The sequence below is a fragment of the Hypanus sabinus genome, chromosome 5, assembly GCF_030144855.1.
Source record: "Hypanus sabinus isolate sHypSab1 chromosome 5, sHypSab1.hap1, whole genome shotgun sequence".
Taxonomy (NCBI): domain Eukaryota; kingdom Metazoa; phylum Chordata; class Chondrichthyes; order Myliobatiformes; family Dasyatidae; genus Hypanus; species Hypanus sabinus.
The window spans coordinates 164,291,459-164,303,681 of NC_082710.1; the positions used below are offsets into that span (position 1 = coordinate 164,291,459).

Sequence of the window (12,223 nt, forward strand, 5' to 3'; positions counted from 1 at the left end):
GGGAGCATTTCAGTGATGGGGCGAGTGAAGTTATCCTCTTTGGTTCAAGAGCTTGACAATGGTTGAGGGGTAATAACTGTTCCTGAACCGGGTGGTGTGAGCCCTGAGGCTCCTGTAATTCTTCCTGATGGCAGCAATGAGAAGAGGGCACAACCTGGGTGGTGGGAGTCCCTGATGATGAATGCTACTTTGCTGCTACATTACTCTGTGTAGATGTGCTCAGTGGTTGGGAGGGCTTTCCTTGATGATGGACTGGACCATATCCGATACTTTTTGGAGGATTTACCAATCAAAGGCATTGGTGTTTCCAGACCAGGCTGTGACACAACCAGTCAATACACCCTCCACCACACACCTATAGAGGTTTGTCAGAGTTTTAGATGTCATGCTGAATCTTTGCAAACTCCACACTTCCCGTCCCACGTAGCCGAGTACAACTCAGTCAGTGACCCATCACCATCCTTCTGAAGGGGAGCTGAAGACATTGTGCAGCTTGTCTGTTTTAACTGTTTCCATCAGGAATCTGGAGGTGCTGTCCAGCCAGTTGTCGGCACTACCGGCTGCATCGATGATGTCACCATCCAGAATGACCAGCTGTGACGTCACCGGCAGTGGTGGGACCCGCTCTCGGTGTCTCACAACTGGCCATTTTTCAATATACCAAGGACACGGCCTAGAAGGATAGTGCTTCAGGTTCCCGGGTTCACATGGCTGTGCAGGCGGGTAGACTTGAGGTCGGTGCTGCCGCAGAAAACGGGTTCGTTGTGGGGGACGGAATATTGAAAGCAGCAAGCTGGCTGCTTGCCCAGAGACCTGAGTTCTTTGGGTACAGAGCTCAGAAGAAGTGACGCAACAGACTTTTAACATCATAAATCAGTGAATTGTTTTGTTATGTCTCCTCTCTAAGTATGAAATGGGGACACCTCTTTTCCCTTATTAGGAAGGGAGAGAGAGAGAGAGCCTGTGGCATGTCGAATTACTCGGTGAATGAGTAGCGTGTGTCTTTATTGATGCTTTGCTGCATGCTTGAGTGCTCGGTGGATGGTGCCGATGCCTTTTTGCTTCTGGGAGAGGTGGGTGTCGTTGCTTTGAGTGGGTGGAGCTGGGGGGGCTTTGGGGTTCTAACATTTAACTGTCATTCATTCTTTGAGGCCCACCTCTGTTTTCATGGATGTTTGTGAAGAAAAAGAATTTCAGGATGTATACTGTATACATTTCTTTGACATCAAACGTACCTATTGAAAAAACCTATGGTGAATTCTATACCCATTCACATCATGAATAAACACACCGATGAAAGAAAAATGGATGTCTATGTGGGAGGGAAGAGTTAGATTTATCTTGGAATAGGTTAAAAGGACAGCATAACATTGTGGGCCAACAGTGTGAACTATGTTGTACTGTTCTACGTTCTATGAAACATAAAACTACCTACCAAAGAGGTGTAGTTGTATTATTCTCAGCTCTTGTCCATCCACCATGAAGGTGTAATCTCCTTGGTCACCATGTTCTGCTCCATTCACAGTCAGAGCACCATTAGAAGTATTAAAGTGCAGACGAAACTCGAACTGGTCACTCAGTTCCACTAAGCTGTGACCTGGGACATGATGCAAAATGCTCCTGCCGATGAAGGTCCAAATTATTTCACTCTTGCTGGGATCAACTTTGAGTTCAGGATCCAGTAAAACCGATGAGCCAAGGAGACCAAACTCTTCTTTAACTTTATCTGTTAATAAAAATATTTGTACTCATTTAAAATGTGGTGGCTGTGAAACACTTAAACAGGGAACTTTGTGAAACTACAGCAAATGAGAAAATACTACTGAATAGATATTGAGCCACTCTTTACTGGGGTTACAGGAACTTGTCTTTCGGACAAGAATGTTGTGGAAATTCTTTCTGGCCCAGCCTCCCACCTCAAACCCCTCATCAACTTTGGCTGATCTGACACTCTCACAATGTACCCAAACTAGCCAGATCCCAGTGCTTCTGATCTACACTGGCCCCACAACTGGCTTCAAAATACTTTGTTCTTTCAGGAACATCACTCAGTTTCAACACCTTGGCAACACAGGGGACAGGCAGAACCTCAGCACGTGGTGGTACCTGGTGCCCATGTATTTAGGTTCCACACACAGCCTGATGCAGACACACAAGAAGTTGGTCAACAGGATGAGGGACACATTGGGTACTTTTTTGCTCCCGTTATACAGGGATTTGTGCATTGTGATCTGTGCCTCACCCACTCCATCTCGGACCCCCAGATGAACCTGAAAACAGCTCGGGTGATTCCCAAGCTGGAGGAGTGGGGCATGGGCAACACTTGCACCAAGTCCAGCAGCCCTGAGAGTCCCTCATACCTGATGACCAGGTTCTTCCCAGGTATCAATAGGGAGCACCCTCCCAACAGTTTCAATTTCTGTTTTACCTTCTCAGTTCACTCCAATTATTCAATGTTCAAAATGCAAGTTTATTATCAAAGTACACATATGGAACCATATACAACAACAAGATTTATTTTCTTGCGGACTCACAGCAACTACAAGAAACACAAATTAATCAAAGTAAAATTGCCCATCCAATGTGCAAAAGACATCATCAAACTGCGGAGATATAAAAATAAGAAATAATAACAGTAATAAATAGCAATAAATATCAAGAACATGAGATGAACAGTCTTTGAAAGCCAGTCCATTGGTTGTGGGAGCATTTCAGTGATGGGGCGAGTGAAGTTATCCCCTTTGGTTCAAGAGCCTGATGATGGTTGAGGGGTAATAACTGTTCCTGAACCTGGTGGTGTGAGTCCTGAGGCTCCTGTAATTCTTCCTGATGGTAGCAATGAGAAGAGGGCACAACCTGGGTGGTGGGAGTCCCTGATGATGAATGCTACTTTGCTGCTCCATTACTCTGTGTAGATGTGCTCAGTGGTTGGGAGGGCTTTCCTCGATGATGGACTGGACCATATCCGATACTTTTTGGAGGATTTACCAATCAAAGGCATTGGTGTTTCCAGACCAGGCTGTGACACAACCAGTCAATACACCCTCCACCACACATCTATAGAGGTTTGTCAGAGTTTTCGATGTCATGCTGAATCTTTGCAAACTCCACACTTCCCGTCCCACGTAGCCGAGTACAACTCAGTCAGTGACCCATCACCATCCTTCTGAAGGGGAGCTGAAGGCATTGTGCAGCTTGTCTGTTTTAACTGTTTCCATCAGGAATCTGGAGGTGCTGTCCAGCCTGTTGTCGGCACTACCGGCTGCATCGATGATGTCACCAACCAGAATGACCAGCTGTGATGTCACCGGCAGTGGTGGGAGCGGCTCGAGGATGGCCAGCCGCTCGCTCCGCACGGGTGAGGTGTACGTGTTCATTAACCAGAGCAGAGTGTTTCAGTACATTGTGTATGCCACAAGGAGCCACCCACCAACCACCTCTCTGACTTGGGTGACTGAGAAGTTGTCACCCTGTAACAGAATTCCAGGCCAGAAAAATTACTGCCCCAATCATTGCCCCCAACCACACAGACAGATCATAACCAACTCTGGTAGTTGTAGAGTGTGTTAGCCCTCACTCCTGTAATGATTAGTTACCCCTGCCTGTGATTAGTTCCTGAATTACATTTCACGTCCAGGTCACTCAGCCTGAGCCATCATGCCCATGGACTTGGGGAACTGCCACACTGTGGGCTCAGTTACTGAGGATGATCCTCCCACAAGTGTGGCTATGCTGGTTGCGTGCGTAAGGGTACGTTGGTCGCTGCTCACTTTTCAACAACATGCACTGGTCAACCCATACCCTCTACCTCTCTGAGCTGGGGTGTGCTCCTGGACTCCTGGAGCTGGAAGGGAGGGGTGATGGTTCCAAGTCTCCAGGAGCTGAGGGGGTCAGAGGTCAACGTACAACCCCCTGTTTCCCAGAGCTGGTGTTGGGTAATGGCTAATGGTCTGTGTGCTGCCCCCGTCTCCCGAGGTTGGTGAGTGGTCAGCAGATTTCCTTTCCCCTTTCTGCCTTTTCCTCTCCTGTTTGGTGTTCCCTCTGCCTGGTCACTGATTTCCTACACATGCTTCATCCTGACACACTGAAATTTGTCTGGGCATTCTCAGTGTCAGCTCCCCGTTTTATTACCTGTGCCTCGGTGCCAACATGTTTTGAACAGTCTCTATCAATATGGCCGCCTCTCCACAGGTTGTAGCATTTCCCTTCCTGGCAGTCGGCTGTCTTGTGACCTCTTGTTTGCCGACCTTGCAGATCACTGCATTGGGCTGTGTCATGATCAGACTTGTTACAGTTACAACAAATTGCATGACCACCTACCATAACTCCAAATCTGTCAAAGTCCTTCTGGAGCTTTTCTGCTTCCTCAACAAGACCTGCCCCTCCACCTTCAAATGATATGACTGAAATTGTTCATTGAATCAGAATCAGAACCAGCTTTAGTATCACTGGCATATGTTGTGAAAATTGTTCTTTTGCAGCAACAGTACATTGTAATACATACATGTAAAAATCAAAAAAGATTGAGGTAGTGTCCATATGTTCATTGTTCCTTGAGGAATGTAATGGCAGATGGGAAGAAGCTGGTCCTGAAACACTGAGTGTGTGTTTTCAGCCTCCTGTACCTCCTCTTTGATGGTGACATTGAGAAGAGGGCACGTTCTGGGTGATGGGACTCCTTAATGATGGATACCATCTTTTTGAAGAATCACCTTTTGAAGGTGTCCTTGATACTAGGTTAGTGTCCATGATGGAGCTGGCTGGCCAACTTGCTGCTGCTTTTTCTGATCCTGAGCAGTCGCCTCTCCATACCAGACGGTGGTGCAACTAGTTAAAATGCTCACCACGTACATTTGTAGAAATTTGTGTGAGTCTTTGATGACATACCAAGACTCCACAAACTCGTAATGAAACATACCCACTGTTCTGCCTTCTTTGTAATTGATCTTCAGTGGTGTTGACACCCAGGAACCTGAAACTGCTCACCCTTTCCCAGACTTTCCGGCTTTTGAAACATTCTGATTCTGTACCGGGGAAGACAAATCATGAATTTTCATGTTGATTGGTGGTTATTTAAATCCTCAGGGTGTGATCAGGGAAGTCATTTAGTGGCCATTTTCTGTATTATCACAATGTTAAAGTGTTTCCCTGTCACGATGCATAGTTCAGGACAGGTCTGTTTTGTCAGTTAATGTTAGACCACAAGGCCATAAGATATAGGAGCAGAAGTAGGCCATTCGACCCATCGAGTCTGCTCCGCCATTCAATCATGGGCTGATCCAATTTTTCCAGTCATCCCCACTCCCCTGCCTTCTCCCCATACCCCTTGATGCCCTGTCTAATCAAGAACCTCTCCATCTCTGCCTTAAATACACCCAATGACTTGGCCTACATAGCCGCTCGCAGTAACAAATTACACAGATTTACCACCCTCTGACTAAAGTAATTTCTCCGCATCTCAATTCTAAAATTTTCTGGCTAGTTCTGTATTCAGAGAGCCATCCTTCAGCACCTTAACAAAAGAGATGTATTTTGGGTGTTTGGAGATTTTGCTCAGAAGCTTTCAAAAGGATTCTACTAGCTGGGGTGCATGACTATTGTAAATATGTAATTCTACAAATATTCAATATGTTAGAAATCTTTAGGTAATTATAGCGATTGAAATTGTGGTTATTCATTTATCACTTTATTTATGTTTAAAAAATGTAAGACTGTGTGTGATGAGAGGAGAATCAGATTCTCTGCAGAAATTTTGCTGTTTTTATATCACCAGTTTCAATGTCTCTCCGATGACTCAGTTGATGAGACACAGCAGAGGTTATCCTGCTTAGACTTTGATGGAAATAAAAATCACAGATCATAGTTTCTACGGCAGATTCTGCCATTAATAAGTCACACACTACAGCACAAATATCTGAAACTTCTTACCAATGACAAGCAACTCCATTATTTTCAATTCGTTCCCATCAACAGTGAAGGTGTAATCTCCTTGGTCACGGGCATTTAATCTGCTTATCGTCAGTGCAGCACTCAAAGCGCTGAATTGTAAACGGTCCTTGAACTGTTCACTTGGTTCCGATGTGGCAACACCTGGGACGTGATCCAAAATATCATATTGGCTTTCGTTGCTGGCTTTGAAAGTCCAAAGGATTTCATTCTTGCCGGAATCAACGGTGATTTTAGGATCCAGTAAAACTGATGAGCCAAGGACACCAACCACTTCTTCCCTTTCAGCTGATTAGAATAAAAAGAAAATATAATCATTTAAACTGTCGAGCAGGTGAAAGTGAGACAACTACAGCACAGGAGTAATATTACATGAACAGATGTTATTGGACATTTTACTGCAGTTTCAGGACCAGGCTGTGTAGGGCGACTTGATCTGTAGCCTTGGTCACCTGGACAACACTAATACTTACGTCAGGATGTTGTTTATTGACTATAGCTCAGTGTTTAACACAATCACTCCCACCGTTCTGATTGAAAAGCTCCAAAACCTGGGCTGTTGTACCACCCTCCCCAACTGGATCACTGACTTCCTCAACAGAGTACCAGAACCTGTGTGGATCAGAAATAACATCTCCACCTCGCTGACAATCAACACTGACGCACCTCACAGACGTGCTTAGCCCACTGTTCAACTCAGTCAATAAGTACCTCCATCATCCAGGACATGCCCTCTTGTTATTGCTACCATTAGGCAGTGGGTACATATACAGAGACAGGTGTGTAAAAAGGGCCTGAAGGATCATTGGGGACCCAAGTCACCCTACCCACAAACTGTTCCAGTTGTGACCATCCGGGAAATGGTACCGGCGCAGCATAAAAGCCAGGACCAACAGGCTCAGGAACAGCTTCTTCCACCAGGCCATCAGACTGCTAAATTCATGCTGACACAACTGTATTTCTATGTTATATTGACTATCCTGTTGTACATAATATTTATTATAAATTGCTATAATTACACATTGCACATTTGAACAGAGGTGTAACATAAAGATCTTTACTCCTCATGTACATGAAGGATGCAAGTAATAAAGTCAATTCAATAAATAGTCCTGTGATTGGGCTCCAGTTAAATCGGAGGTTGCTGAGTGATAGGAGCAAGATTAGGCTGTTTGGCCCATCGAGTCCGCTCTGCATTTCATCGTGACTGATCAAATTTTCCTCTCAACTCCGAACTCCTGCCTTCTTCCTGAATCCCTTCATGCCCTAACCAATCAAAAACCTATCAACCTTCGCCTTAAATATACATTAAAAACTTGGCCTCCATAGCTTCCTGTGGCAAAGAAATCCACAGATTACCATTGTTTGGCAAAAAAAAATTCTTCCTCATCTCCACTCTAAAGGGATGCCCCTCTATATTGCGGCTATATTGGCCTTAGACACTCCCACCAAAGGAAACATCCTTTCCACATCCACTGTATCAAAACCTTTCACCATTCGATAGGTTTAAATTAGGTCACCCCTCATTCTTAGACATTCCAGTGAACATATGCACAGAGCCATCAAGCACTCTTCATACGACAAGCCATTTAATCCTGTAATCATTTTCGAAAACTTCCTTTGAACCCTCTCCATTTTTAGCAGATCCCTTCTAAGATAATGGGCCCAAACTGCACACAATACTCCAAGTGAGGCTTCACCAGTGCTTTATAAAGTCTCAACATGGGTGCTCCCTTTCTTTCTTTCTCCCTTGGCCTCCCATCCCATGATCCTTTCCCTTCTCCAGCTATGTATCCCTTTTGCCAATCACCTTTCCAGCTCTCAGCTTCACCCCACCCCCTCGGTCTTCTCCCATCATTTCGCATTTTCCCCTCCCCCCACTTTCAAATCTCTTACTATCTTTCCTTTCAGTTAGTCCTGACGAGGGGGTCTCGGCCCGAAACGTCGACAGTGCTTCTCCCTATAGATGCTGCCTGGCCTGCTGCGTTCCACCAGCATTTTGTGGAAGGTCTCAAAGCTCCGATGTTTCGGGCCGAGACCCTTTATCAGGACTAACTGAAAGATAGTCGACAGCGCTTCTCCCTATAGATGCTGCCTGGTCTGCTGTGTTCCACCAGCATTTTGTGGAAGGTCTCAAAGCTCCGATATTTCGGGCCGAGACCCTTTATCAGGACTAACTGAAAGATAGTCGACAGCGCTTCTCCCTATAGATGCTGCCTGGCCTGCTGCGTTCCACCAGCATTTTGTGTGTGTTGACACTGAAGGAGTGTTGTGCACTCACAGGAAGGTGGGGGTTTCAAGAACCGAACCAGGAGATCGGTCAGTAAAGCTCACAGTGTAACGGCAGGGCCGGTGCGGACTTGTGTGTGTGTGCACTCATGCCAGAGTGACGAGTCCACCCCGGAAGAACTGTCCAGCTGAGAACGGAGGGGTTATAACTGAATGCCCACAGCTGTACAACGGAATAAGAAGACAACAGAAGGTTTGCCTGCTGCAGCCGCTTATCTCTCGCTCTCTCCCTCTCTCGCTCTCTCCAACATTGTAACACAACAACTACCTCAGCACGAACTGAACTGAACTCTATATTCTCTTATGACAATTCATTTACCCCTAGACTTTGATAGAGCTTGTTTATTACTGTTGATTATTATTCCTACACTACTGTTTTTATTATTGCTAACCTGTTTTATATGTATATTTGTATTTTTGATATTGTATTGTCTAGTTTACTAATAAACACATTTAGTTACAGTACCACCAGACTCCAGCTTATCCTTCCATCTCTGCTGGTCTGTTAACCCAGACAAATTGGGGCCTCATCTCCGGGATTTGATTACCAAATTGGGGGGCCGGTGAATCGGGATAGAAGTCCCTTATCTGATCTGGTTGTGTGGATAACCAGAAGGGAAACCAGCAGAGATGGAGATTGACAAATTTTTAAAGGACCCAACTTCGGGGGCATTAGTGGATGCCAGAAAGGTGGAATTGTTGAGTATTGCGAGACAGCTGAATCTCTCGGCGGTGAAACCGGCGATGAGAAAGTTGGAGATACAGAGAGCAATAGCTGTGTATTATGTATCCCGGGAGTTGTTCCCGCCAGAGGTATTGGAGCTGTTCCCTGAGCGTAAACCAACTGAGGGTGAGCTTCAGCTACAGTTGGAAAAATTAAGGTTGGCTGAGGAGGATAAGAAAGGGAGAATGAGCTCAGGATAAGGAAGCTGGAGTGGGAAGAGGCTGAAAGGCAGAGGGAGGAAAGGGAAAGAGAGAGGCAGTTTGAGCTGGAAAAAGAAAGGTTAAAGGCATCGAGGGCAGAGGGCCAGGAAGCGGACCCAAACAAGGGGTTCAAGATTGGTCAGGAGATTAAGTTGGTACCCCCATTCGAGGAAATGGATGTCGATAGGTACTTCCTCCATTTTGAGAAAGTTGCTATGAATCAGGACTGGCCTAAGAGGAAGTGGGCTGTTCTGTTACAGAGTGTACTTGGGGGGAAGGCTCAGCAAGCCTAGTCAGCATTGTCTATGGAGGAGGCTAAAGATTATGATGAAGTAAAAAGGGCTATACTGAGGAGTTACGAGTTGGTGCCAGAGGCATACCGGCAGAAGTTCCGGAACTTGAGAAAGCCGTGGGACCGCACGTATTTAGTCTGCCCGCGAGATGCAAATATATTGTGAGCGTTGGTGCGCCTCGAAAGGGGTCACTGAGGATTATAACAAACTGCTACAGCTAATGCTGATTGAGCAGTTCAAAGGTTGTGTCCCTGAAGGTATGAAGACGTACTTGGTTGAGGAGGAGGCAGAGATTCTGTCTGCGACTGCCAAGTTAGCAGACCAGTATGCCTTAACCCACAAGACAAAGTTTCCCCCAAAGTAAGAGCTGCCAGAGAGGCAATAGGGACGGTAGGGAAAGCCCACCGGCTAAGGCAGAGAATAAGCCGGGGACTACCGGAAAAGGCAAGGAGGAGGAAAAGCAGGCTGGCAAAAAGCTACCCAGCTTTACGTGTTATAATTGTGGGAAATCTGGCCACATAGCATCTAAGTGCTTTGCTCCAAAGGAGACAGGAAAAGGAAAGGCGACAACTCCGACTGGTTGCATTGAGCCAGTCAGCAGACCGATGAGGAAAGCGAGGTTAGGTAGAGCCCAAGAGGGGCATGAGAGGTTTATTTCGGAAGGGACGGTATCTGTGAAGGAGGGTGAAACCCCAGTTCCTGTGTGGATCTGGAGAGATACTGGGGCTGGCCAGTCATTGATCCTAAGGAAGGTGTTAGAATTCGGTGCTGAGACCAAGACTGGGGAGGGAAATGTGTTAAAAGGGACTGAGGCCGTACCTTTGCACAAGATCTTTCCGAAATGTGACCTGGTATCTGGACCAGTCGAAATAGGGGTGCGGTCGGAACTACCCGTGGACGATGCGGACGTCCTACTCGGTAATGATCTTGAAGGTGGGGATGTGTATTCTTTGAAGGATGGGGGTGTTATGAGTGCTGAACAGACCTGATAGAAATGGGGTCCAGAGTTAACCCTTCCCCCTTGGGAACTATGCTGCTAATGAGAGAGAGAGATGAAGAACAGAGGTAGAGACATCTGCTGCAAATAAGAGAGAGAGAGAGAGAGGACTGATTTATGTATTATGTCTCTTCACTGATTATTTACCTATCGCTACAAGGACGTTTCTTTGCTCGTTAACATTCCTGAGGAGACAGCAGGAGTGGCCTAGCTTGATGGACATGGACATATTGAGTTGATGAATGGCTAATACTCCATCAGTGGGGATAAAAGACAGGTATGGGGAGACACCCCTCAGACACACCAGTGAACACTGACTGAGTGTTGTGCACCCACAGGAAGGTGAGGGCTTAGAGGACTGAATCAGGAGATCGGTCACAAAGCTCACAATGTGATGGCAGGCCCGGTGAGGGTTTGTGTGTGTATCCACTCATGCCAGAGTGACGCGTCCACCATGGAAGAACTATCCAGCTGAGAACGGAGGGGTCATAACCAAATGACCACAACAGTACAACAGATTAAGACGACAACAGAAGGTTTGCCTGCTGCAGCTGTTTATCTCTCGCTCGCTCTCTCTCTCTCTCTCTCTCCAACATTGCAACCAACTACCTCAGCACGAACTGAACTCTATATTCTCTTATGACAATTCATTTACCCCTAGACTTTGATAGAGCTTGTTTTTTTTACTGTTGATTCTTATTCCTACACTTCTGTTTTTATTATTGCTAACCTGTTTTATATGTATATCTGCATTTCTGTTATTGTATTGTCTAGTTTACTAATAAACACCTTTAGTTTGTTACGCATTCGTGACACATGACAGTGGTACCCTTGTCACGTGACTGGGGTTGAAGCTAAACTGGACTTGAGGTAATAGTCTTGTGATGGTGGAGTGACGTCATTTTCCCGCCAGTAGAGATCATGTGACAGGGTTTATTTTTATATATACAGGGTATAAAAGGAAGACCCCACCCTGTGAGCAGGGGCAGTTCGTGGCTGGATTTCCCATGTTGAGTTCATGCCACTGCGTGATTTAATGTGATGACGCAGTTTAGTTGAAGGATGAAGTTTTTATCTAATGCCTAAAGTTTAAAAGGTCATTGCCAGCAGTTTCTTTACAATACTGCTAGTTGTGAAATCAGTGGAGAGTGAGGATCGGAGCTCGGGAGATAAAAGATCGAGGAGAATCTATTTCGACGGTGAAACAGGTTCGACCTTGTTTAATCTTTATTCGAAAGGAATTCGTTGACTGTTCTCGTGTTAATCTCTGCGGGATAGCAGAAGATTGAGGACAGTGATAAAGGAAAGGTCAGTGCCTTTAAGCCATTTCATTTCGTAAATCCTTCATGGGAAGCTCGATGTCGGGAATCGAAGCAAAACGATGTGAAAGAGAATTTAAATCATCTTAAAAAGTCTCTCCTTTTGAATGGACTGTGAGCATTTCGAACTTTTGGCAATACTACTTTAAAAAACTGTTTTTGCAACATCGTTTTAAGAACTGTTTAAGCTGCCGCACAGCAGCTGATTTCCGGTTACGTTAGTGTTTGCTTACTTTTGGGGGGTTTGTTTTCAGTGTTTAATAAACGTGTTATCTGTTATATAAACCCCTGCCGAACTCATATATTTATTGTTGCCTGAATATGTAACAAGTTACAGTACCACCAGACTCCAACGTATCTTTCCATTTCTGCTGGTCTGTTAACCCAGTCTCGGGGTACGTAATAATTGTATTTCTGTTTTTTCCAAAGCCTCAGGCCTCTGTCTAAATATTCAC

At 45.5% G+C, this 12,223-nt stretch overlaps 1 protein-coding gene across 5 annotated transcripts in view; it reads right to left on the reverse strand.

Annotated features, from left to right (window-relative positions):
• The window catches only part of LOC132394528 (uncharacterized), a 102,542-nt gene that overhangs the window by 80,130 nt on the left and 10,189 nt on the right, over positions 1-12,223 (reverse strand). For all 5 annotated transcript variants that reach the window (XM_059970808.1, XM_059970806.1, XM_059970809.1 and 2 more), the window contains exons 2-3: positions 5,929-6,234; positions 1,436-1,726 (exon numbers count right to left, since the gene is read on the reverse strand). In XM_059970808.1, coding sequence (XP_059826791.1) covers positions 1,436-1,726; positions 5,929-6,234 — 597 coding nt within the window. The remainder of the gene's footprint in view (positions 1-1,435; positions 1,727-5,928; positions 6,235-12,223) is intronic.